We start from the raw sequence: 26939 nt of genomic DNA on the forward strand, positions 1-26939 counted from the left end.
GGAGCTAAAACCCCTGCTACGTGTTAGTAAAGGAGGGGGAGAGTTTGCTGAATAGAACAAAGTATTTTAGACGGGGTATAAGGAATTAGGAGACTATCTAAAAAAAGCGGAAGTATGGAAAAGGCATATTTTAAATGCAAGTAAGAGGATTTATAAGCTATTCTGCAGTTTACTGGGCGCCAATAAGCAGATTTCAAATGCGATATGATATGATCATATTTTCTTTTGCTAGTAATAAGCTTTATAGCTGTATTTTGAATTAATTGCAAATGACCCATTTCTTTTTTTCCCATATATTTTATTGGGTTTTAAATGAGACCCAAACAGTGTAAATACAAATACACTTAAGAGTAAATATGTGTAAGTTTGAACAATTAGTGCTTATTACAAAATTGATTTGCAGTAGTTTACAAGCCACGAGCAATAAACAGTAGGAAATTGGAATATGAATGAAGTCTGTAATGATTAGGTTTTACTACAAAGTTTATCTACCTAGTGCCCAGATTTTACAAAAGTTTATGATTTTTAATTACAATAATTTCCTCATATTTTCTTATGGAACAGATATAACTTCGCCACTCTGTGAAATTAAGATGTGAATTATCCTTCCATTTACAAATGATTAATGCTGGGTTTTACTAAGCAGTATAAGAGCATTTTACCATGGGCAGTTGAGGTAGATGCTCTGACGCTTATAGGAATTCAATGAACATCAGAGCATTTACCTCACCAGCCTGTGGTAAAATGCTCTTATCCTGCTTAGTAAAAGGAACCCTGAATAGCAGTAGCAATCAGAATATTAAAGAGTTTTCTTTTGATTATCAATAATATTAATTTCTTGTACAATAAACTTTGGAATCTTCACCAGCAGATTTGTGTATCCTCTCTAGCTCTGAGCTGCAGGCACTCCAAAACAAACTTGTAGCCCCTCCCTAGGTATATACATCCTGTCACATGCCTTAGAATTCCAGTCTGTTCCTGTAGCTCTGACTGCTGGTTTATCTTTTCTGCTCATTTTACATTTCTAGTTCTTTTATTTCGTCATTTGGCACGGGTTGCCCTTGTGCTGTGGATTCACCCTTCAGGGACATCCTTTGCCGAAAGATTGCAGACTTTAGTATTTACTTCGTTTGCTTCTAAGAGGGCACTGTTAGCAGACCTGCAGTAAACCCCTCAGACAGCCTGCAGGTCAAATCGGGTCTCTGGGATCGGGAGCCACCTCATCCTTGGTTCATCTGCAACAGGGTAGAGCGCAGGCTGCTTCAGTTCCCTGGAGGTATGACGGGATCAGAACCGGACCTCATGTCTTCCCTAATTTTGCTGTGAGGTCCAGAGAGTCCCTGTCTGGGGTGATTGGGAAGGTGAGGCGGTCAGAAGATATGAAATCCAGTTTTTATCAGCTCCTGAGGTATGATCTTTCTGCTTGCTTTGTGTTAGCTGGCTGCCATTCATTTCTATTGCAGCACATGTTCTGTTTGACAATTTGGGGGGGGTCCTAAAAAGGGGTTTCGGGGTGGTTTCCCTACATGCCCTAGGCCCCCTCCCCACCTGTAAAATCTAAAAATCGAATTTCCTGTGATTTTCCCAAGCCGTTTTAAGGCAAAATCGGCACCTGCGGTGGCCATCTTGGATTTTTTTTTTTTTTTTTTTTTGGGGGGGGGGACTTTTAAAAGTATATTTGTTGCCCTTTAAAGCTTCGTTTATGCTCCAAATTTCACAGATGGCCACCTCAGGACAAGATGGCATGGATTCATGCCTCAATTACGATAGATGGCTGGCAGTTTTGTAGATGCAATTCACGTAAGCCGCGAGACTGGCGCAGTTTCTTCGTTTTCCTCCTTCAGAGAGTCCCCCTTGGCCTCCACTTCTACCGGAGATGCTTTTGGCGTGTCCGGTCCCCCTCAAATGGGTTCAAACCGCATGACTTAGAACCATGAGCGCAGCTTTGGGGGTTGAATGTCTCATTCTTTGGCTAGAGCACCAATACTGCGGCATGCAAGCACGACTTTCGCTGCCAGTGCCTATTTCCCGCCTGCAAGTGTCAGATAAGGTGTCAGGTTTTTCTGGTTCAAAGAGGCTGTGCCTGCTTCTTCCACGTTGAATCCACTGCTGCAGATGGAATCTGCCCTCCCTCTGGATGCCAGCATGCCTTTGGGTTTTACTTTTGGTGACACCGGAGAGCAAATTGGTGGTTCTGCCATCGCTTCTGCCCTGGTCTCTGTCCCTTGGCTGTTGTAGGGTTTTCTGCAGCATCCACTAGTGTGGCTTTTCTGGCAGATCTTCGGGATCCCACTGACGACAGGTCCCCAGTACTTGGGGTTGTCCCGGCTGTGCGCAGGTTCTTCCGGTCTGTACAATGACCTGCCCTCCTTTCTGAGTCCTCAGGGTCCTGAACTTGATTTCAGACCTCCAGCTGCTGGCAGAATGTTCCTTCATGAGTGATCAGCGCCTGCTGCCTTCTTCCTTTCTGGACTGGGATAGGATGCATTTAGTGACTTGGGAGTTCCAGGAGGTCCCCTTAATTGTGCTAGGGTCTTAGCGCACTTGCATCCCATGGACCCGGAATTCTCCAAGCATATAGCTTTGCTGACGGTGGTTTTGGCTGTGGCACAAGTCACTAACCGCATGTTCTTGCCCTTGGAGGGGTTGTCCTGCAAGAGGTTCAGGACAGGCGGGTAGATTTTGTCCTCAAATGCCTTTTAGATTCTTCATCGGCGGGAGTGTGAGCTACAGTGACCTCCTCCTTTGTTGCCAGTGCTTGGCACTCACGAGGGGGTTGTCCTTCAGGACTTTGATTTCCTAGTCTCCATGGTGACTTGTTTGGCGGATACCCTCCTTGCATGGTGAAGGTTTTTGCTAAACTTGGAGCTTCTTCGGTCTCTGCTCAGCGAATGATGTGGATTCACTGGTAAGCCGGGGTTTCTTCTTCTACAGCTGTGCTGAGCTGGTTTCCTTTCAGATGTTTGCTCTTGTCTGGCCAAGGTTTGGCTGTCCTGGCCAGTGGGCAGTGCTTTACGGGTCAAAACCTTGACCTGCTTGAGGATCTGGACAACCAAGATTTTTTGTCCTTATAGGAGACCTCTCCAGTACTCCGGACCCCCATCTACAGGGTACTGGTTCGGAGCACCTTCCAGGTCTCATTTTGGAGGTCAGGCACAACATTTTTCCAACAACAGTCCTCCTGCCCATCCCACAAGGGAGTTCTGACGCCAGGGCTCTGGCTCCTCTTCCTCAGATTGGGGGATGCCTCTCGGCCTACCTGACGGAGTGGCAGAAGATGATTTCGGACCTGTGGGTCCTCGAAGTGCTCAGACCGGGTCTCCACTTTAAATTTTTTTTCCGACCACCGTCAGATTTCTCCCTGTTCTTGTCACGGGAAATCTGGATCATGCCCGGCGCATGCAGGCCGCAGTTCAAAGATTGCTGGATCTGGCAGCAATGGATCCGGTTCCACAAGAAGCCTTGGGCTCTGAGAGATATGCGATGTTTCTCATCATTCCAACGAAAGGCTCCGAACATTGGAAGCCTTTTCTGGAACTCAAGTCCATGCTTACCTTTCTGCGTGTACCCCGTTTCCGGATGGGAACAGTGCGTTCGGTTTTTGGTGGGGGTAGCGCCTGGGGAATTCTTGGCTTCCCTGGATCGCATGGAAGTTTACCTCCTCATCCTGATTTTTCAGGAGCACAGGAGGTTTCTGCGGGTTTTTGTACTCCGCTGGCTCTTTTTACCACGTAAATAGTTCTGGATCCATACTCTAGATAGTGAAGAACCGGTAGGCATGAATCTGAGATTAGAGTGAAATCAAATTTTTTGATAACATCAAATATTAAATATTTCAATGAATCCCATTTTACTTGGATGTTTAAATTTTGGTGTTGGGAAATGACTCTGCCTTATATTTGATAGTGGCGGTGGTTCTGACAAAGCACCTTTTGTATAGCGGTATTTCCAATAATGGGAATGACGGGATTTGTGAATCAGAACATGTTCAACTCATGGAGATATATTGGAAACCAGAACGGAATGAGTTTTGCACAATGTCTTCAAATATGGTATCTTGGCGTACCACAGCCATCTTTGTGGAGCAGGAGGACAAGTTTTGATGCTGTAAAACAGAGGTGCCTTACAAACTTTTTTTTCTAGATCAGGACATAGCGATTATCTGGAATTTTGTCATCACTTCTGATTATTTTCATTTTAGGTCTGATGAGTGAGTCCACACCCTGAGTCAGCAGAGACTGTAAAACGCTAGCCATCATTGGTGAAACGGACCTCCAATATGAGATAAGCATGTTTGACTTTTCTCTCTCTAATCTTGTAGTTGCATTGCACAGAGCCATTGAACTGTGTGAGGTGGGAAAGATTTTTTATGCCTATGAGTTTTCACCATTTAATAGCTACCAGGTGGTGTTCTGAGGTTTCTTCTTCCCCACGTGCAACAGTATGTTGGCATGTCGAGTCTAAGCCAGCCCAGGAAGTGAAAATGACCCGTCGGGCAGCATGTCACACCTCATTTACTGCCTGTGTCTGCATTAAATTCTGCACAGCATATGCAGAATTCTTTGCATCCTGAGGGGAGTGAGGAATTCTACACAAATTCTGCATTTGCAGAATTCTGCCAGGAGTAAATAGACCTATTTACATCCCCTCATAATAACAAACTACCGACCTTCTGCTCTAGAATCTACACTCCAAATCAGATGACTTCTTCCTTGACTGGACAAACAAATTCTTCTATGCATTCCCCTCACTTCTGTTAAACAAGAAAATGTTTCTCAAACTTCTGCAAGAGCCAACCACCGTGATTCTCACAGCTTCATGGTGGCCATGTCAGCCTTTGTTTCCTCTCCTACTATAACTCAGTTTATGGACTCCCATCACACTACAAATCTTTCCAACCTTGCTAACACAGAATGAAGGCTCTCTCCTCCATCCCAATCTCCATTCCTTTCCTCTCACAGCTTGGTATTTTCTCTCAAGCAGTAGACACTTATATGTTATCTTATCCTGTTACTGCTGTTATTGAAGCTTCTAGAAAACCTTCCATGTGGTGCTACTGTCGTTTCAGGTGGACGTGTTTTACTTTATGATGTAATCTCCATTCTCTGGATCCAACAACTTGTCCTCTTCCATCGGTTTTGGATTATCTCCTCCACCTCTCTGACTCAGGTCTCAAAACTACTTAGTTTAGAGTTCATCTTAGTCTCTCAGGGCTTTTCACACTCTACTTGATAAAAAAAAGAACCACTATCTTTACATCCTTTGGTTATCAGAGTTATGAAACGAGTCAACCACACCAAACCACCTCTGGTGGCCTGGGGCCTTAATGTTATCCTTTCCACTCTAATGAAGCCTCCATTTGAAACACTTTCATCCTCATTTCTTAAGCATCTTACTTGGAAAGTAACATTCTGCATATCTGTTACATCTGCTCGCCAAGTGAATTTCAAGCGTTTTTGTCAGATCCACCTTTTACAACATTTTACTATGATAGAGTGGTTCACCGAACTCATCCAAAATTCTTCCTTCACATAGTATCAGAATTTCACTTAAACCAATATATTGTGCTTCAAGTCTTTCCCAAGACTACACTCACATCCTGGTAAAGCCGCACTTCACACATTAGACTGCAAAAATGCATTAGCTTATTACTTGGATTGGACTAAGCCAGACAGGACTTCCACTCAGCTCTTCCTGTCATTCGATCCTCACAGACGTGGAGTGCCTGTCATCAAGAGAATGATCTCTACATGGCTGGAGGACTGTATCTCCTTCTGCTATGCTTGGGCTGGGCTGACACTGGAAAGCCATGCTACTGCACATAAGGTTAGTGCAATCGTCACTTCAGTAGCATATCTATTTGTAAGGCAGCCATCTGGTCCTCATTTCAAACCTTCAAATGCTACTACTGTTTGGAGAATCATTCCAGACAGGATAGTTGGTTCGGCCAAGCAGTTCTACCAAATTTATTCTCCGTTTAGTTGCCAACTCCCCACCAACCCTGCTAAACTTGACAGACTAATGTTAATACAAAGATTGTTACCGCTCACATGATCCTGGCAGCTATGGAGTCCCACATGTGAGAATATGCTGCTGCTTGTCCAAGGATAAAGCACAATTACTTACCTGTTACAGATGTTATCCAAGGACAGCAGGCAGATATTCTCACAACCCTCCTGCCTTCTCTAGTTGGCTTCTTAGCTATTTTACTGAACTGATGGTCCTTTGAGCTGATGTCGGGTGAGAAAGCACCGGCCGTTCTCTAGACTTTTAAAGTGACAGTACACTTTTTGCGCATCCATACCAGGCTCCATGGATGACTTCACCCACATGTGAAAATATCTGCCTGCGTCCTCAGATAACACCTTTTACAGGTAAGTAACTGTGCTTTCTGGTAACAGGGCATACAAGTCTTGACACCCCATCCTATCAGTTAATTATCCACCTGCTCACTGTCTCAAATAAGTATGTCAGTCCAGATCTTGAAATCTTCTCATGCCAGTGAGGTTTTAGGCGAACAAAACCATGTTATCATTACAAATGCAATTAAGAGTATGCAAACTCCATAAACGTTAGTGCTGGTTGCACTCTTGATATGTGGCCTCATTGTTCTACTTTGTTTTATTTGATATGTTTTTATTAATATTGTTCATTGTACTTGTTATAGAGCAGAACTGAAATGTCTTGTCGGGGAAGTTCCCCAAACCCCTCCTTTATTTATTGCATTGTAGTGGATATTGACTGCTTTTGTACAAACTGAAGAGTCAGTACAGCCTACTAAGGAAGGAGGTGGAGCCAAAGAAAAAGTCTGATTCCTTCTGCACAGCTCGCAGTTAGGGAAAGTTGACCCACTCATCAGGACTCATGCCCTGTTACTAGGAAGAAGATTATTGAGGTAAGAATATAATCTTCCCATAAATAGAATGAAATCTGTCCAGAAGGCTGCAACAAAATTGGTTAGTGGACTTTGTTATAAAGCGTATGGGGACAGACTGGAAGAAAGATGGGAGAGAGGGAATATGATAGAGATGTTTAAATATCTCTATAGCATCAATGTACAGGAAGTTAGTCTTTTACAAAAGAAGGAAAACTCTGGAATGAGAGGGCATAGGATGAAGTTTAAAGATGATAGGATGGTAGATGCGTGGAATATTCTCTCACTATGGTAGAGACAGACTGTGTCAGAATTCAAGAAAGCTTGGGACAGGCACATGGAATCTCTTAGGAAGCGGAGGAGATAGTGGATGGGCCATTTTGCCTTTATCTGCTGTCATGTTTCTATTAACCATTAACTGCCCCCTCCCTTTCATTCCTCCAAGAAAGAGCTGTTTTTCCCCTCCTTTTATAGCTTACAATATAGTCTGAAGCCCCTCTTCCCTCTCTTTCACTTGAAAATATGACAACTCCTCTCTTGCTACTGCTAGCCAGTTGAAATTTTACAGTTTTAGGATACTCTTTTTTTTCTTTTTCACTGAATCTCTTAACATCCCAATAAATCCTTCATTATTGCCCTGAACTTTCTCTGAAATTCCCCACCATGCTTTATTGTGCATAAGGTATTGAATTCATGTGGCATTTGCAGTTGATAGTGGCAAGCATTACCAATATGCCTTTGCTGTTGTTTGTGTATCCACAAGTTAGCTCACCTCTACGCAAGATAATTGACATTATCTGGCTTATTTTCATTTTTAGATACACTTTCACCTGCATCAAGCCCTTCATCTGGTAATTGCCCTGCAGTTCCAGGCAGCATAGATGAATCTCTCAATGGGACCTTAAACCTTGAATGCAGAGTGTGTGGAGATAAAGCCTCTGGCTACCATTATGGGGTCCATGCTTGTGAAGGGTGTAAGGTATTGTGTAATATTTTCCTAAATTCTCTTCTGTGCCTAACAGATTATATCTTTTTTTCCAAACTGAGGATTTGTCTAATTGTGAGAGAAAAATTACAGGCCAGAATAACAAGGTTTCATTGTAATTTTCAAAATAGTGGATTGGGAGTTATTTTCAAACTGTCCATCTGTGGGTGAAGTCTGTGTATCTGTACTCAAGGACCTTGGAGGTAACTTTGAAAGGAAAAACACCCTCATATTTCCCCTTTGAAAATAACAATGAATGTAAAGCTCTTTATGCAGGTAAGATTTCTGTGGAAAAGAATATGTGAAAAAGAATATATGGAAATCTGTGGGTCCATATTTAAGCTCTGCAGTGAGCTTTTTTTTCTAAACACTGGACACAGGCCCATATGCTCAAAACTCAACATGCCTTTAATGATCGATGCTAAACCAGTTTTAACCTGTTTAGCATTGAAGTATTTCATTTACCAATGCCCAAAATGGCTAATCGCGGTCTTTTCCGTGGTTTCTAGCAGCCTCCAATAATCATATTATGTTAGAGGTCTCTTCCTATCTTGATTTTAGAAAATTGTTAAAGACTCAACTCTTTGATAGGCTGGTATCTTAATGCATTCTGCTTCATTTTTTCAATCAAGTTACTTATATTCAACTTGATGTTTATGTTTATTTTATTAATTTGATTAATCGCCTATTCATAATTTTCTAAGCGATTTACAATAAGATACATAAGCATTATATATTTTATCTGTTCTATGTATTACTTCTTTCCCTGCCATGCCGGTATTTTCTGCATTATATTGTAAATGCTTTCTGTCTTTATCTGTTTTTAAGTCCATTATTCTAATTTGTATTTTATCTGTATCCCATGTATTAGCTCACCTTGTTGTGAACCGCCTAGAACTTTTTCGGTATGACGGTATATAAGAATAAAATTATTTTTATTATTATTATTATTATATATAAATGGATTAAAACGAGATTATCATTATTAAAATGATGCGCTGGCTTTTAACGCTCTAAAATCTCCGACAGGTCTGAAGATGCCAGTAGTGTTAAAAAAGCCAGCGTTTTCTTTTTATAATGGGTATCTGGGCCAATCAGAACCTTATGCCCCTCCCAGTGCATCTCACCATTTTGAAGAGGCGGATCTGCCGGCAGAAGGGATTGGGCATCCCTCCTGCCGATCTTCAATTTAGAAGTATGGGGGGGTCGGGAGTTCATAGGTTCCCTCCCAGCATCAGGAGGGAATGGGCATCCCTTCTGCCAATCTTTATAGTTAGGGAGTATGCGGGGGAGGGGGGAACCCAGTGGCAGGAGGGAGTGGGCATCCCTTCTGCCAATCTTTAATTTAAAGGTGGGGGGGTCGGAGGTGTGGGGAAGTCCAGGTGGCTGAGACAGGAGGGAATAGGCATCCCTCCTGCCCTAATTTAAAGTCGGAGGGTATGGGGGGCAGTGGCAGAAGGAAGTGGGCATCAATCCTTCCGATCTTTAGCTTAAAGGTAAGGGGGTCAAAGGTGTGGGGAGTTCTGGGTGACTGAGGCAGGAGGGAATGGGCTTCCCTCCTGCCAATTTTTTATGTTCAAATCTTTTTTATTGCGAATGCGAAAAATACAAAAACAAAAGAATACAACAAGATCAAGGGAATCAACATCCAACAATTCACAATTTTTCAGCAACAACCAGAATAGAAAACCCATCCCCCGTCCCCCCAACCCATCCACCAAGATTCCTCAGTTCAACCCCCCCCCCACCCGATCCCCCTCCAGAGAATATACAGAAGACGACCAAGAAGTCTCATGGATTCCAAAGGCCCGTACTCTGATGGCCCATGGGCTACTTCCGAAAGGATCCCCCCAACCAAAAAAAAAAAGGGAAAGTACAAGAAAGAAAAGGATTGGCAGTGACTGACCCTGGGAGTGAGCGCGTGGAACACCAGCAAAGCTAGGCAAGAGGATTCAAAAGGAGGCTACAGCCTCTAGGAGATAAGGAATCCAGATAGGCTCCCCAAATCAGCAGGTAACTGCGCCGCTGTCGACAACCCGCCTCCTGGGCCTCCCAGGTGGCCAAATTATGTGCTAAAGATCTCCAAGTCCAATATGAAGGAGGCTAAGAAACAGTCCAGGATTGCAAAATGCACTTGCGAGCAAGAAGACACACCTTATGACATCATTGGGGACCCCCCTTGAGGAGGCAGCGGAAAGCCCCAGGGAGATCCAAAACCAATTGCTCCACAATACCCGAAACTGGACTCCAAAATAAGTTCTGGAAATAATGGACTATGGGCTTCCAAAAAACTTGTATTGTCCAACAGTCCCAAAAGGAATGAGCAAAAGTATTGGGATCCCGGCCACATTTCAGATTGAGGGGTGAATCAATGCCTCCCACTTTATGTAATTGGACCTGAGTATAATAGGCTCTATAAATCACTCTAGCATAACATTCTCTAAGCATCACACATGTTATTAAACGAGGGAACCCCCGGAGGGCACGCAGAATGTTCCAATGGCTAAGGTCTTTATGAAGTTCATGACCCCAGCTCCCCTGTATCCACGAGATATCTTTAGGGCATGCAAATTCAGAAAGGGCTGTATACAACACTGACACCAAGGTAGAACAGATTGACACCCCCTCAAAGAAACCTCGAAGGTGTACCCCCATCGTCTGTGCGATCCACTCCTGAGGAAGAGAGAGAACATAATGCTTAACTTGACTGTAGGGAAAAATATCACCCCAGCACCTACCAAAGCGATCACCAAAAGCAGCAAGGGGTTTCAAACTCCCCTCCTCGGTCTACAAGTGTTCCACAAGAGTAATTCCTCAGTCAGCCCAACTATGAAAAGTAGGATTATCCCGGCCCAGCATAAAGGAAAATGTAACAGACTAGATAAAGAAAGAGGTGCATAAAAAGCCTGTTCAAAATCCAAGGGTGTATATTGTGTACCCTGCAACCAGTCTTTCAGGTGTCGAAGCAAACAAGCATCGTTATAGAGACCGAAATCAGGAAGTCCAAATGCCCCCTGCATCCATCCACCCACTAAATAATAAAAGCACACTTTCGGCTTACGAGACTGCCAACAGAAGCGAGACAATAACCAGTTCAAACAGGAAAGATCCTTCTTCAATAAGCGAAGCGGCAAAATTTGCAGCACATACAGACAATGGGGGAAAATCACCATGCGAATCAAGGCTATACGGCCCATCAAAGTTAAAGGGAGATCACTCCAGGCCTCAAACTGAATCTTGATATTCGCCAAAAGCTTAGAAACATTAAGTGAATAGAGTTGTGTCGTAGAGATCAAGAGATACACCCCCAAATATTTAAAAGAGCTCGTAGCCCACCGCAAGGGAAAGGAAGCACCCCACTGAGCCTTCAAAGCCAAAGAGGATGGCAGAGCCTCAGATTTAAGCGAATTCAAATAAAAGCCGGCGTAATCACCATATTCTCTAATAGTTTCCAAAAGAGCCTGCAAAGAATGGATAGGGTCCGTCAGAAGAGCCAAAAGATTGTCCGCAAAAGCTGCTAGTTTGAAACTCTGAGTCCCCAGGTTGACCCCCCTTAATATCCGGGTTCGAATAAATATCACGAAGAAGCAGGTCGAGGGCCAATATGAACAATAAAGGTGACAGAGGACAGCCCTGATGGGTTCCTCTATGAATCTCAAATAACGATGACCTACAGCCGTTAACCCACAAAGTGGCCTGGGGAGTAGCATATAGCACACGGATAGCCAAGACAAAGCGGCTATGAAAACCATACTTGGTCAAAGTAGCAAACAAAAAATCCCACCTAACATGGTCAAACACTTTATCGGCATCAAAGTTAATAAGTAAAGAAGGCGATGCAATTTGAGTGCTATATTCTAAAGAGGTCAAGATCTTTCGCAAATTTTTGGCCACCGAACGACACTAAACAAAACCCACCTGAGACTCATGAAGAAGAAGCAGCAAGAGCCGGGCCAACTGATTGGCCAAAATCTTAGTCAAAAGCTTGACATCAAAATTGAGCAGTGAGATAGGATAAGATTCTGGGAGAGTAGGGGTCTCTCCCAGGCTTCAGGAGAACTATATTTGAGCCACATTAAGGTGTTTATGCATCACTTAGGCATTGACCATCACATTAAACATATTAACCAGTGGCGACACTATTTCAGGTTTCATAGGTTTATAAAACTCAGCCCTATAACCATCAATGCCAGGGGCCTTCAGAGTAGAACTTTGAGTGATAGCGAGCTCCACCTCCCCAACCCCAATAGGCGCATTCAGTCTTTCCAGCTGTCCCTCAGTAAGACACGGAAGATCAATGCCATCTAAATAAAGTTCCCCAGGGAGCCCCAGATCCGGGGGTGGAGCATAAAGGTTGGCATAGAAACAGTAAAAGACCTCACAGATGGCAGTGTCACCCATAACCTGATCTAAGCCTCCAGTCCGAAGTTGCAAGATCTTCTTATGACTCTCCCTCTGTGAAACCAGATGGGCCAAAAATGTCCCACCCTTATTGCCATGAACATATAAGCGGTATTTGTAATAGGCAATAGATCGAGAAGCCCTTTGTTGCAAAATCTCATTGAACACCGTTTGCAAAGACAGTAAATTCCGTTTGTTAATCAAGGTGGGTTGGACACCAAAAACACAGCGAGCTTTTGTCAGTTGGCCAGACAAACGAATCAACTCCCGATCATGTGCCTTCCGAACCCTACTAACATAGCTAATAATAGCTCCTCTAAGAACCACCTTTGCCGTTTCCCAGTATAAAACGGGATCCTCTACATGCTGGCTATTATGGAATTGATAATCTTTCTACGCCTTCATTAGATAGGACAAAAAATTAGGATCCTCCTGGAGCCATAAAGGGTAGGCCTAGGACCACGTCCAGGTTCCAGTCTATCCACACCCAGGCATGATCTGAAATTGCATAGGGCCCAATTTCTGCCCTCTGTACCTTAGAGAAGAGAGACCGAGAGAGCAACACATAATCAATACGAGATTGAGTGGAGTGAGTACGAGACGGGTATAATCCCGCTCCCCAGGGTGAAGGAGTCGCCAAACATCCAAAAGATCCAAAAGCTGACATAACTGGGGGAAACCCTTAGCCTCAGTCATTCTATCACCAGAAGCAGGATGAGATTTGTCCAAGGAAGAGTCCCAGACAACATTGAAATCCCCGCCCAAAATCATCAGATGAGCATGCTACAATAAGAAAGTCTTCAAACAAGCATAGAAAGATTTATCATAGGTATTTGGAACATAAACACAGTCAACCAACAACTTGACTCCCACGATCTCTGCCATACAAAAGGAATAACGGCCACCTGCATCAACAGCCACTGGTGTAATCTGTGAGGCTACCAATTTACGAAAAAGGATAGCCACTCCCCACTTCTTCCCAACCGCAGCTGTGATTATACAGCATTCAGCCCCTCCATAATTTAGCATGCTCTAAGTCAGTAAGGTGTGTGTCTTGCAACAATGCAATATCCATTTTAAGTCTCTGCAGGTTTTGTAAAATTTTTGTTCTTTTAATAGGGGAGTTAATACCTCCAACATTCAAGGTAACTAGTCGCACTATTCAACCATCATAAAAATAGATCAAAAAACTAAGAAAATGGAATAAAAAATAGGAATGCTTGCCATGATGCCGTCCCAGCCTACAGCATCCAGCAACAGGACAAGCGCTCAGGAAAAAAGCTTGTCTCCCTGAATCAGCCACCGCCACAGCAAAAACAAGCAACCCCACCAAAAGAAACAGAAGGCAAAAGTTAGGTGCAGGCTCAAACCATGCTAAAGAAAAAAAGAAAGTCCCTACCAAACCAAAATACCCAAGAAACTGAGGAGTCAAAGGATTTATCTACCGACTCCACAGCCCTACTTAGGGACTTTGAATTTATTTCATATTAACAAATAGTACATTTTTCTTTTTTTTGAATAATTTGGTTTATTTTTAATTTCATTCAATTCATCAAACATTAAATAGTGAATTCTATGCTTATTGATGTTTTAAAATGTTTTATTGTTTTTTAAATGTTTTTATCTATATATGTATTTTTATTGCATATCAATGTCTTTTTTGAAGTATAATTAAAAAACTTTTTTGTTTCATATAATGTGTATTAAAATTGTAGTCTTTAAATGTTTTTTTATATGTCTATAATTATTTACACAAAAGTTATTTATGTGATATTTTGTTGTGGATTTCTATTTACATATTATGGAGGATGCCGACATGATTTCATTATATGTTGTTTTATCTCAGACTGCTGAAGCAGGCCCCTTTTAGGGCCGAAACACGATCATGTTGAGCACCAATTGGTCACCTTCATTATTTGTTTCTTGCTCTTAACTTGTGTGGAAGCGGTGTCTCCTGTTTGTTGTAGAAAGAGGAATAGCCAGCAGAAAAATGGAGGTGTTGATGCCCTTATATAGATCATTGGTGAGGCAGAGCACCTGATAGGACTGGTAAAGTCAGCTGGCGGCCTCCCCAAAGCGCTCGCAACACCGCCTCTTTATAGGCAAAGTTCAAGACCCGCCTGCGATCTCCTGGAGCCATAAAGGGTAGGCACAGGACCCCGGGGGGGGCGAGGCATCACGTCCAGGTTCCAGTCTATCCACACTCAGGCATGATCCGAAATTGCATAGGGCCCAATCTCTGCCCTCTATACCTTAGAGAAGAGGATAGGATTAAGTAGGCTGGTGGCCGGAGAGGAAGCTAACCGCGACCTCCTCGGAGCATGGCATCACGTGACCCCCCCCTGCCAATTTTTTTTAAGTTTGAGGGAATATGGGGCTATCATTGGGGGGAGGGGTCCATGTACGATTTTATTAATTTTTTTATGGGCTCATTGTGTATGTTTTACACTCTCACAACATGTGTGCCCATTAAAATAAATAAATAAATAAATAATTTGTTTATTTAATTTGTTTTCTATCCCATTGTCCCCAAAAAGCTCAGAATAGGTTACAGGTTAACATAAGAATTGCCGCTGCTGGGTCAGACCAGTGGTCCATCCTGCCCAGCAGTCCACTCACGCAGCGGCCCTCAGGTCAAAGACTAGTGCTCTTAAATGAGTCCAGCCTCACCTGCATACGTTCCAATTTAGCAGGAACTTGTCCAACTTTGTCTTGAATCCCTGGAGGGTGTTTTTCCCTATAACAGACTCCGGAAGAGCGTTCCAGGTGTCTACCACTCTCTGGGTGAAGAACTTCTTTACGTTTGTACGGAATCTATCCCCTTTCAGCTTTAGAGAGTGCCTTATCGTACTTCCTACCTTGGAGAAGATGAACAATCTGTTTTTATCTACTAAGTCTATTCCCCTCAGTATCTTGAACGTTTCGATCATGTCCCCTCTGTTTCCTCTTTTCAAGGGAGAAGAGGCCCAGTTTCTCCAATCTCTCATTGTACGGCATTTCCTCCAGCCCCTTAACCATTTTAGTTGCTCTTCTCTGGACGCTTTCGAGTAGTACCTTGTCCTTCTTCAAGTACGGCGACCAGTACTTGAACGCAGTACTCCAGGTGAGGGCGCACCATGGCCCGGTACAGTGGCATGATAACCTTCTCTGATCGGTTTGTGATCCCCTTCTTTATCATTTCTAGCATTCTGTTCTCCCTTTTCACTGCCACCACGTATTGTGCGGACGGCTTCATTGACTTGTCGTTCAGAACTCCCAAGTCTCTTTCCTGGGAGGTCTCTCCAAGTACCACCCCGGACATCCTGTATTCGTGCATGAGATTTTTGTTATTGACATGCATCACTTTGCACTTATCCATGTTGAACCTCATTTGCCATGTCGATGCCCATTTGTTGAGCTTGGTTATGTCACGTTGCAGATCTTCGCAATCCCCTCGCATTCTCACTACTCTGAATAACTTTGTATGATTTGCAAATTTAATAACCTCACTCGTCGTATCAATGTCCAGGTCATTTATAAAGATGTTGAAGAGCACGGGTCCAAGCACCGAGCCCTGTGCCCTGTGGCACCCCACTGGTGACGCTCTTCCAGTCCGAATATTGTCCATTTTTCCCCCACTCTCTGTTTCTTATGCTCCAGCCAGTTTTTAATCTACGTGAGTATTTCACCCTCGATTCCATGGCTCGCAATTTTCCAAAGTAGTCATTCATGTGGAACCTTGTCAAACGCCTTCTGAAAATCCAGATATACAATGTCGACCGGGTCGCCCTTGTCTATCTGCTTATTTACTCCCTCAAAATAGTGCAGCGAATTTGTCAAACACGATCTGCCTTTGTTGAAACCGTGCTGACTGGTCCTCATCAGCCCGTGTCCATCAAGGTGATCAATGATGCAGTCCTTTATCAGTGCGTTTACCATCTTTCCCGGTAACGAGGTCAAACTTACCTGTCTATAGTTACCTGGATCCTCCCTCGAACCTTTCTTGAAGACCGTCGTAACATTCGCCACCTTCCAGTCTTCCAGAATCTTTCCCGATTTGATCGACAGATTGGCTATTAGTTGAAGCAATTCAGCTATAGACCCTTTCAGTTCCTTGATGACCCTCGGATGGATGCCATCCGGTCCTGGGGATTTATCACACTTTAGCCTATCAATCTGCCTTTATACCTCATCTAGACTGACCGTCAACCCTGTCAGCTTCCCTTCTTCATTTCTAGCATATAGCCTGATGGGTTCCGGTATGCTTTGTATATCCTCTTCGGTAAATACAGACACAAAAAATGTGTTCAGTTTTTCAGCAATTTCTTTATCTTCCTTTAGCACTCCCTTTATTCCACGGTCATCCAACGGTCCTACCGTTTCCTTAATATATCGAAAGCACAGCTTGAAGATTTTTCGCCTCCTTGGCTATTTTTTCCTTGTAGTCTCTTTTGGCCCCTTTCACCGCCTTGTGGCACCTGCGTTGATGTTATTTGTGCTTATTCCAGTTTTCGTCTGTTTTTGACCTTTTCCATTCCTTAAACAAATTTTTCTTGTCTCTGATCGCTTCCTTCACCTCTACAGTGAGCCATGCCGGTTCTTTGTTTTTTTTCCTCTTGGATCCTTTGTTGATACGTGATATATGTAGATTTTCACGCCTCGGTGACTGTCTTTAAAAAGGGACCAAGCTTGCTCTAGAGTTTTTATAGTGCTTATCGTCTTCTTAATCTTCTTCCCCACCATGAGATTAATTCCTTTGTAATTTACCTTTCGGAAGTTCAACGCCATGGCCGTTGTTCTGGACCAATGTTTCTTCTCTGTGTCCAGGTCGAAGCAGATCATATTGTGATCGCTGCTTCCCACCGTCCCTTCTACTTCTACACCTTGTGCTGATCCTCGCAGTCCGTTCAGAATTAAGTCCAGAATTGCATTACCTCTTGTATTTTCCTTGACAAGTTGTTCCAGGAAACAATTACCTACAGTATCCAGGAACTCTGAGCATCAGAGCTGCTACCACCACGGCTGACACTAAAAAACGCTCCACAGTTTTGTAAAAGGGGGGATAAAATAGAAATACATAGACAAAGGTTAAATTGAACCAGCAAGAAGCTGGACTCTGCATACAATGCAACACCACAGAAACAGTGACACATGTCTCCTGAAGCAACAAATAAATAGAAAATTTTTGTTCTACCTTTGTCTTCTCTGGTTTCTGCTTTCCTCATCTTCTTGTTACTCTCTTCCTTCCATCCACAGTCTGTCATCTCTCTGCCCCTATATGGCATCTTCTCTCCTTTTATGCCTCTTCCAGAAACTGTATGACTCCCCTTCCATCTCTCCTTTCACCCCCATTGGTCTGGCATCTCTCTCCTCTCCTTCCCTCTCCCACACCTCTTTTCTGCAATCCCTTTCTTCCCTCATTTTCCTTTTCAGTTTATTTTCTGCATCCATCTAGATTACGTTCTTACTACCTTCTCATCAATTTCCTTTTTTACTGTCTACCTACAGCTCACCACCTCTTTCCCTCACCCCCTCCAGTATTTCCCTAACTCAATCCTTTTCCCCCATCATGTGCCCTCCTTTTATTTATCCCCTCCTTCCATCCTCTGCCCTCTTCTCTCTCTCCCTTCTCTCCACTTCCATCATCTGCCCCTTCTCTCTTTCCTCCACTTCCATCATCTGCCTTCTTCTCTCTCCCCACTTCCATCATCTGCCCCTTCTCCCCACTTTCATAATCTTCCCTCTTCTCTCTCCCCCTTCACTCCACTTCCATCATCTGCCCCTTCTCTCTCTTTCCCCCCCCACTTCCATCATCTGCCCTCTTCTCTCTCCCCCTTCTCTCCACTTCCATCATCTGCCCCTTCTCTCCACTTCCATCATCTGCCCCTTCTCTCCACTTCCATCATCTGCCCCTTCTCTCTCTTCCCCCTCCTTTCATCATCTGCCCTCTTCTCTCCCCCACTTCCATCATCTGCCCCTTCTCCCCACTTCCATCATCTGCCCCTTCTCTCTCTTTCTCCCACTTCCATCATCTACCCTCTTCTCTCTCCCCCTTCTCTCCACTTCCATCATCTGCCCCTTCTCTCTCTTTCTCCCACTTCCATCATCTGCCCTCTTCTCTCTCCCCCTTCTCTCCACTTCCATCATCTGTCCCCTTCTCTCAATCTCTCCATCCACCACAGGCCCATCTTTCTCCCTCACCTTTCCGATTTTGGCAACAAGATTGGCAAGGCCTCCCCCCCCGGGACGGCACTGAGCGGCATCGGCGCCCCCCCTGCCCCGCAACAGCACTCAAGTTTGGCCTCCTTCTCCCGGCATCAGCAGAACTTTAGATCGGCAACAGGTGCTCAGTCAAAAGCTTCCCCTGACTGAACTGCCTGGGCGGAAACAGGAAGCTGAGTCAGGGGAAGCTTTTGACTGAGCACCTGTTGCCGATCTGAAGTTCTGCTGATGCCGAGAGAAGGAGGCTGAACTTGAGTGCTGTCGCGGGGCAGAGGGGGCGCCAATGCCGCTGAGTGCCATTGCCGAGGGGGGGGCGCCGATGCTGCTCAGTGCCGTCACAGCCCAGGAATTTTCCGGACCTGTCCAGCTGTGCAGCCCCCCTAAGGCTGCACCCGGGGTGGACCTCCCCCCCGCCCCCTCCTTGGTACACCACTGGGCCCTGGGTACTGGCAGGATCTCCGAGAATGCTATCATCTGCGTTCTTGTCTTCAGCTTCTTTCCTAGCGTCCGGAACTGGTCTTTTAGTACTTCTCTGTTGTAGTTCTGCTACTCACGTTGTTCGTCCCCACAAGGATCATCACCGCCGTATCTTCATCTTCCACACTGTCGTCTTTTTGGCAGAGTTTAAAAGATGATTGACAGCATTCTGCAAGCAACTTGCATGTTCAGATGCAAAACCCTAGCGCTCAGAACCACTAGATACATCTATAAGAGAAAAGATTATCAAGGTAAGAACCTAATCTTTCTTTGATTTTGGATGTTTTCAGTGCAATAATGTCCTCACATATTTAGAAACAAGAAATCCCAACATGTTTCCAGTTTGAAAATGGCTGTGAGATGGATGTATTTTTGGATGTTAAGAGTAGGGCGTCTTAATTCTGACTTGAATGCTCTTTTGCAAATGTCTTTCCACTTGTGAATTTAAGTGCAACACTCTAAGATACCATGCAATTTATTTCTGGAAAGGTATTGTGTAAAGCAGGATCCCATTTAGTTTTCAGAAGTTTTATGAATAAAAGTTGCAACCAGCTTATGACTAGCTGCCCCCACAAACTGCTACCATTTAATGCTGCTTGACTTGTTAGGTTTCTCCCATTCGTCGATGTTGGAGAGTTGTTCATTTGAGTATTTTTTTTCAAGTATCTTGTTCACTTCCAGTCTTTGTTTCCCACTTCTGTGCAAGCTTTTCCCCAAAGTCTATAATTAGCACTCTAAATTGCATGCACAAATTTGGGCGCATTGCCCAGTTTGCATGAACAGTTTAATTGCATGATGAGCCAATTAATACCAATCAATTATTGGTATTAATTGGCAACAATTTGCATTTACGCTTGCATCTTTCTAGTCAGTATTCTTTAAAGATTCACACCTACATTTTTAAGCACATATTCAAAAGGGGGCATGGACAAGTAAGGGGCATGTCTAGAATTTGCGTGCACTGTTACAGAAAATGGCAGATCAGTGCCTAATTTGGGTGTGAGGATTTATACCAGGTTTCACTTGGTGTAAATCCTCGCACCAAAATTGAGCACAGATCCTGGCACTAGTGGTGCTCAACTTGGAGCATCATATATAGAATTGCACTTAATGCTAATTTTTTGGCACCCAAATTTGGTCACCATTTACTAAATTTAGCCCGTTATGTGCAGTTGTTGGTGAGTGCTTAGTTTATGGACTGTGTGAATCCAGCATTGGCTCAAGCAAGGTGAGATGCATTCCACTACCTGGAAGATTTTAACCATCCACATTTTGCTTGCTTCTTTGATACATAAGAGGGAGCAGCTGAATTTGGGTGGAGCAGATATGTGAACAGGCACAAATATGAGCAGCTTTGATTTAGCTGTGATTTCTGCCACGTATGATAGTATTTTATAAAGATAGGCTAGAAATAGGCTCCGTATTGCCCTCTCAACCTAGGGGACCCGATATACAATTGCTTTCATTGTGTGCTAAACTTCTTCTACAGGGATTTTTCAGAAGAACAATTCGATTGAAGCTGGTGTACGATACATGTGAGCGTAAATGTAAAATTCAGAAAAAGAATCGGAACAAGTGCCAATATTGCCGTTTCCAGAAGTGCCTGTCTGTTGGAATGTCACACAATGGTAGGTGGGAATGGCTGTGACCTATTTTTACTTTGTTCCTTTCCAGGTTTCCTAGAATAATTTCTCTCTCCAAAATGAAATGTAATCCTGCAGCAAGTGACATTTGCTGTCTTGTACTTTATGTCACTATAACACAATGGAAGGAGAGAGCATCCATCTACTTCTTCAATTTATCAGCTGTAGGATGTACAAGAAGCCAGTATAAAGTGGTTTATTCTTTTTCTCTTAAGAATATAGTTTTATTTTTCAATCTGTATTTAGCACATGAGATCATCAAAAGATCAAAGATCACAAACAAAAAAGTGATATAGATTAAAACTTTTTGTTCAACAAAAATTGTCATCGAGGGAAGACTCACAAAGCTATCATAACCCCCCCCCCCCCCCCAATACCTTTTTGAAAGTTGAAAGTCAATTAAGATCTGCTTTGAGTGGAAATACCCTATTCTTTTTTTTCGATCCTCTTCTGGTGCTACAGATTTATTGTGGACCACTGCTTCTCTTGAAAGCCATGCCAGTTAAGAACATAGTAACATAACATAGTAGATGACGGCAGATAAAGACCCGAATGGTCCATCCAGTCTACCCAACCTGATTCAATTTAAAAAAAAATTTTCTTCTTAGCTATTTCTGGGCAAGAATCCAAAGCTCTACCTGGTACTGTGCTTGTGTTCCAGCTGCTGAAGTCTCCGTCAAAGCTCACTCCAGCCCATCTACACCCTCCCAGCCATTGAAGCCCTCCCCAGCCCATCTTCAACCAAAAGGCCATATACAGACACATAGGGCCTGATTCTCTAAAAGTCCCGATTTTAGGCAGCTGTAGGCGTCCTACAGCTGTCTAATCAGCCAATCGGGATGCACGTTTTTTTAAAAAAATGCTCCCCAGGCAGGCCGCCTATATTGAAGGCAAGACACCTAGGCCCTGATTCTGAATAGGACACCCGGGAGAGGCGTCCTATTCAGAATCGGCCTAAACTAAACCCCGATTCTGTAACCGGCGTCCATGTTACAGATGCAGGTGAGAGAAACGGGTTAGATTAGACACGGCCCGCTACACTTATCGCGGCAAGGGATCTCTCTGCCGCTATAAGTATAGCGGGCCGCGGCCCCCTGACCAGGAGGGTGCCCAAACCCTCTGCCCGAAGACGCACCCCCCCCACACACACACACTACCGACGCACCCCCCCCCCCCACCGGCGCTAACAACCCCCAAACCTCCACTCCACCAAACCTGTTCTTAGATGGGTCTTGCACGTCTTGAGCCGGCAGGCAAGCCTCGTCGAAATGAAGCAGGCCCGCCCCTTCCTGGCCCATCCCGCCGAAGCCTAAGGCCTGATTGGCCCAGGCTCTAGAAGCCTGGACCAATCAGGCCTTAGGCATAGCGGGTCCGCCTATCCCCACTAAGTCTAAGGTCTGATTGGACAAGTAAAAAGAAAGATCTTTATTGGGGGGAGAGGGGGTTATATATAATTCTGTACAAAATATAAATAACTACAAGATGCTATCCTATGATTTAAGAAAATATATCATGAAAATTATCCTATAGAAATTATCATGATCATTTAGAGCCAAATTCTGTGAGGTGCTTAACTTAAAGCTCATAATTGAAGCCAATTTTCTAATAACACCTCCCCCACTAAGCCAAGATAGAGGTTTCTGCTGCGACCTGGAGTGCTAAATGCTCCAATGCTGATCTGACACTCATAGGAATTCTATGCGTGTTGGAGCATTTAGCGCTCTGAGCTGCGGAAGAAATGTCTACCGTGGCTTAGTAAAATAAGGGGGGGGGGTTAATTAATAAATTGTCTTCAATTAAGAGCTTTAACAAGTTAATAATTGAAAAAAATAGAACTTGATTGGGCAATAGGTGCATATCTTCTTAGGCATGGTTCTACAAAAGATGGGCACCTATCAGATGTCGCCTAATGCCACCTAAAGCCAAGGTAAGCATGCTGAGGGGTGGAGAAAGAGTTCTATGGAGGTGAAGGACAGAGAAAGGGGGCAGATTTTTAAGTTGGTAGAAAAAGGTGGAAATAGGGAAGGTAAAAGGGGAAATGGGCGCCTGAATATGTGGGTAAGACAAGAAGAATAGCCATACTGGATCAGACTAATCTATTCTAGCACCTGTTAATGTAACGGGCTGAAACACTAGTATCCAAATAAAGTGGTTTATCCCAGGACAAGCAGGCAGCATATTCTCTACATGTGGGTGATGTGACCGACAGAGCCCCATAGCGGACGTTTTCGCAAGCAGACTTGCTCGAAAACCTTCAGGCTTGCGATTGGCCTGCGCATGCGCACGTGCCCCTCCCGCCCTGCCTAGGGCATGCGTCTCCTCAGCGTGTCCTCAGTTCTCTGTTTTCCACGGAGCCAGAAGCACTGCTCCCTTGCTTCGCGCGATCTCGTTGTCCCTCTTGCACCGTGGCTTATTTGGTTAGTTTCTGTTGAGTTGCTGTGCTCGCGTCTTTAATTTTCTTTATTTTCATTTTTTTCAGTTCGTATTTTTTTTGACCGGGTTTCCGGTCTTCCTTCTAGCCGCCTGGCCTCGTGGGGCCACAGCCCTCCTTTTTGTTATGTCCCAGCCTCGTTACAGATTAAAAAACTGTACTAAGTGCAACCGGGTTATCTCCATCACCGATCCTCATCGTTGGTGTGTGGAGTGCCTAGGTGCAGAGCATCGCACTGAGTCGTGTCCCCGTTGTGCGACTTTACAACCGTGGGCTCTTTGTCGATGGGTGGCCAAGATTCTCCAACTCTTTGGCCCCATGGATCCTGCGGGACTGGCCTCGAGCTCGGCCTCGATGCCCTCATTGGGCGCCTCGGCCTTGAAGTCCCCGTTGGCCTTGGCCTCTCCTGCTACTCCGGCCTCGGGTAAGTCTCCTCTTCCCTCCTCAGGTATGCCAGCGAAGAAGCCTACCTCGGAGTCTCATGTCAGCGCCACCTTGTCGGCGTCTTCAAGACATCAGTCTAAGCGTGCCTCCTCATGTAGGGAATACTCTTCCTCGAGGTCGCCCCCAAAGGAGTGCACTGCTGCACCTCCAACCCACCTACCTTTGGTCTCGGTGCCTATGTTCGAGGACATGCTTAAGGCAGTTATTACCACATAGTTTTCCTCGGTGGTAAGCCAACTAGTCCCAACTTCGACGCCTTTGAGCTAGGTCTCGACCCAGTCGCAGTCCCCTCGTCTCTCGAGGCCTCACCCGTAAGACTCGTCGGGTTCCCTCGAGCGAGTCTTCCTCCCCTGAGTCGCCGGTGACTTTTCTGGGGTCCAGGCCGGGGACCAGTTTTTCCCCTGCTACTGCGGCGAGGCTCACTTTTTCTAAACGGCCATGGTCTTCCCCATCCTGTCGGGGCAGGTCTACGACCTTGAGACCATCCAGACACACGCTTGTCCTCGAGTTGAACCACGAACACAAGATGTGTTTTATTGTATCATCTTTTTGAAGTATATGACTGTATGAGCCACCTTGTAACTTTCCGGGACACACTTTAATGTTATTATATCCTCTCATACCTGTGTGTTTATCTAAGATCTGTACACACGACTGATGAGCTTGTTAGTTGGGTTATGTTCTTATTTCTTTGTTCTGTTTTTCCTGATATGTCATGGACCGCCTGTGCTTACACTCTGTAAAGACTTATTACGAATATGAGGTCTATGTTTGTATTTATATGACAAAATGCTAATAAAACTGATTGAACTTTTAAAAAAAAAAAGTGCCAATGCACTTTTGCAGCTGTCTGTACCAGGGCTCTGTGGATGACATCACCCATATGAGAATATCTGCCTGATGTCCCTAGATAACATCTGTTACAGTAAGTAACTCTGCTTTCTCTGTCTCCAATATACACTCCTCCCTCCGTATTCGTGGGGGTTAGGGGCAAAGCCGGCCCACGAACAGGAAAAAATTGCGAATAATGTTTTGGGCCAGCTCTGACCCACCCCGCCTCCAACCTGCGTCCCCGACCTTACCTGGTGGTCTAGAGATGACGCGGGGTAGGAGCGATCTTCCTATGCTCCTGCCTCGTACAGAGCCATCATCAAAATGGCTTCCGTGAGATCGCTTCTACCCTGTGTCACCGCTAGACCACCATGGGAACTCACGGCAGCCATTTTGATGATGGTTTTGCATGGGGCAGGAGCATAGGATGATCGATCCTGCCCCACGTCACTGCTAGGTCACCAGGTCAACAGCTTAGAACTAAAGGATCAACTCAGGCAACCAGGATTTTTAGGATTCTTTTTGATAATCCTATTCAAACTGCGTCAGCTCAGTAACATAACATTGCAGCTTAAACGGCAAACAAGTGTAACAGCCCATAAAAAGTAGTTTGAGGAGATTCGGGCAACCTGCAAAAAAAATTGTGAATAATCGAACCCTTGAGTAGTGAAACCGCAACTCCGGAGGGAAAGCTTTATTGTGAATATATAATAAAATATACCTTCTCCATTTGTCCAGTTTAATGTGATTGTACCCTTAATCCTGTGCCTCCAAAATATTGTGAATGTATCACTGTAACCTGTTCTGGCTCATGGGGAGGATGGGCTAAATAAATAAATCCTGATTAGCTACTACATTATTTATATTTTGAGGTGAGGGTAGAGTTGGGTAGAGAAAACTTTGTGCCCGCCCTCTTTGGGCTCAGCCTCACCCAAAATTGGCTGTCTGGCTATGCCATTGGTGTGCATGCAAACTCAACAAAAGGTGGTTTGCACTGATGAAGTGCACTTTAAAAAAGGGAATCCTGCTTATAGAATAATTATTGGTGGTGCGTTTCTACATGTTTGTTTTATTGTTTCTTTCCTCAGCCATCCGTTTTGGACGAATGCCACGATCTGAGAAGGCAAAATTAAAAGCAGAAGTTCAAACATGTGAAGAAGATATAGAAGATTCACAAATGGCAGATCTTAAATGTCTTGCTAAGCTTATATATGAGGCCTATCAGAAAAGCTTTAACATGAATAAGTTTAAAGCTCGAGCCATTCTTGCTGGGAAAGCCAGTAACAATCCAGTAAGTAGCTGTATTTCTGAATGGACTGTAGCATACTGATGATGTGAAAGCATAATTTTTGTCATAAGACACACCCTAGATTTAGAGTAGGGAAACAAGAAAAAACATTCTGAACCAAATTGAGGACTAATATATACCAGGCTCTGCACCCAACCTCACACTCCTTGCCAGGCTCTGCACCCTGTTACCCCTCCCTGCCAGGCTCTGCACCCTGAATCCCCTTCCCTGACAGGCAACCTGTTCCTTTCATTTTTCATATACACACAATACACACAGCAGATATAAATTCTCAAAACTGACACATTTTGATCACTAAATTGAAATTAAAATAATTTTTCCTACCTTTGTTGTCTGGTGATTTCATGAGTATCCTTCCTTCCTTTCTTCAATCATATCCAACAAGTGTCCCTTTCTATTCTCTCCCTCTCATGTCCCAAGTTCGTGCCCCTTCCCCCTCACTGCCAGCCTTTGTCCTTCGCCCCCTTCCCTCCCATGTCTCAAGTTCATGCCCCCTCCGCCTCACTGCCTTCAAGCCTTTGTCCTTCATCCTCCCTCCCTCCCTGCCGCGCCAAAGCCTGCCTTCCTCCCTGCCTGCCGAAGCCTGCCTACCCACCGCTGAATTCCTCCTCCTCTGCCCCCAGTCCACCACCGCTCACCGCAACTCCAGGAAGGGCCAGGGTGCAGTGATTGTATGCCGCTGGCCCTCAAGCCTTCTCCTGACGTTAGGACCTTCTCTCCAACATCAGAACTGACGTCGGATGAAGGCTTGTGGGCCGGCGACATGCAATCGCTGCACGCTGGCTCTTCCCTTACCTTCCTGGAGTGGCGGCGAGCAGGGAGCAGCGGCAGCAGGTGAGCAGGGAGCAGCAGCGGCGGTCAGCCCGCATATCCCCAACGAGCGGGGCATTAAAAAAGGTACGACGGGGTCTGTGAGAGTGGTTAAAAAAGTTATCTTCGATGCATAAGACACACCAATATTTCACAAACTTGTGGGTGAAAAAAAGTGCATCTTATGGAGTTAAAAATACAGTGGTTCTTGAGCTGTATCATGAAAAGAACCATATGTTAATCTGCATAAAAAATTTGCTATTTTTCATTACATGTTCAGAAGGGTAAAACAAGTGGAGAAAGCATGTGGAGCATGAGTTGTGGAATTCTCTCCAACTCCTTTGCATGCATGTATTTGTATGTGTATTCAACTTAGAGGAAAGAGGGGAGATGGTGGCTTTATTCATGGTTTTCTTTCCATACTTCTATAGTCTCCGCCTCGTCCCCATCCTGCCACCGCGAGCTCCATTCCAGTCCAGTCACCGCGAGCTCGTTCCCCGTCCTTGCCCCCACATATATTCCCCACCAAAGTG

The 26939-nt window shown here is 44.6% G+C and overlaps 1 protein-coding gene across 1 annotated transcript in view; it reads left to right on the top strand.

Moving 5' to 3' along the window:
• Window positions 1–26939, top strand: part of PPARA (peroxisome proliferator activated receptor alpha) — a 175359-nt gene that overhangs the window by 112257 nt on the left and 36163 nt on the right. Inside the window, exons 4-6 of the mRNA XM_033953295.1 lie at window positions 7693–7853; window positions 20428–20566; window positions 25376–25578. Of these exons, the coding sequence (XP_033809186.1) occupies window positions 7693–7853; window positions 20428–20566; window positions 25376–25578 (503 nt within the window). The remainder of the gene's footprint in view (window positions 1–7692; window positions 7854–20427; window positions 20567–25375; window positions 25579–26939) is intronic.

The sequence above is a fragment of the Geotrypetes seraphini genome, chromosome 7, assembly GCF_902459505.1.
Source record: "Geotrypetes seraphini chromosome 7, aGeoSer1.1, whole genome shotgun sequence".
Classification (NCBI taxonomy): domain Eukaryota; kingdom Metazoa; phylum Chordata; class Amphibia; order Gymnophiona; family Dermophiidae; genus Geotrypetes; species Geotrypetes seraphini.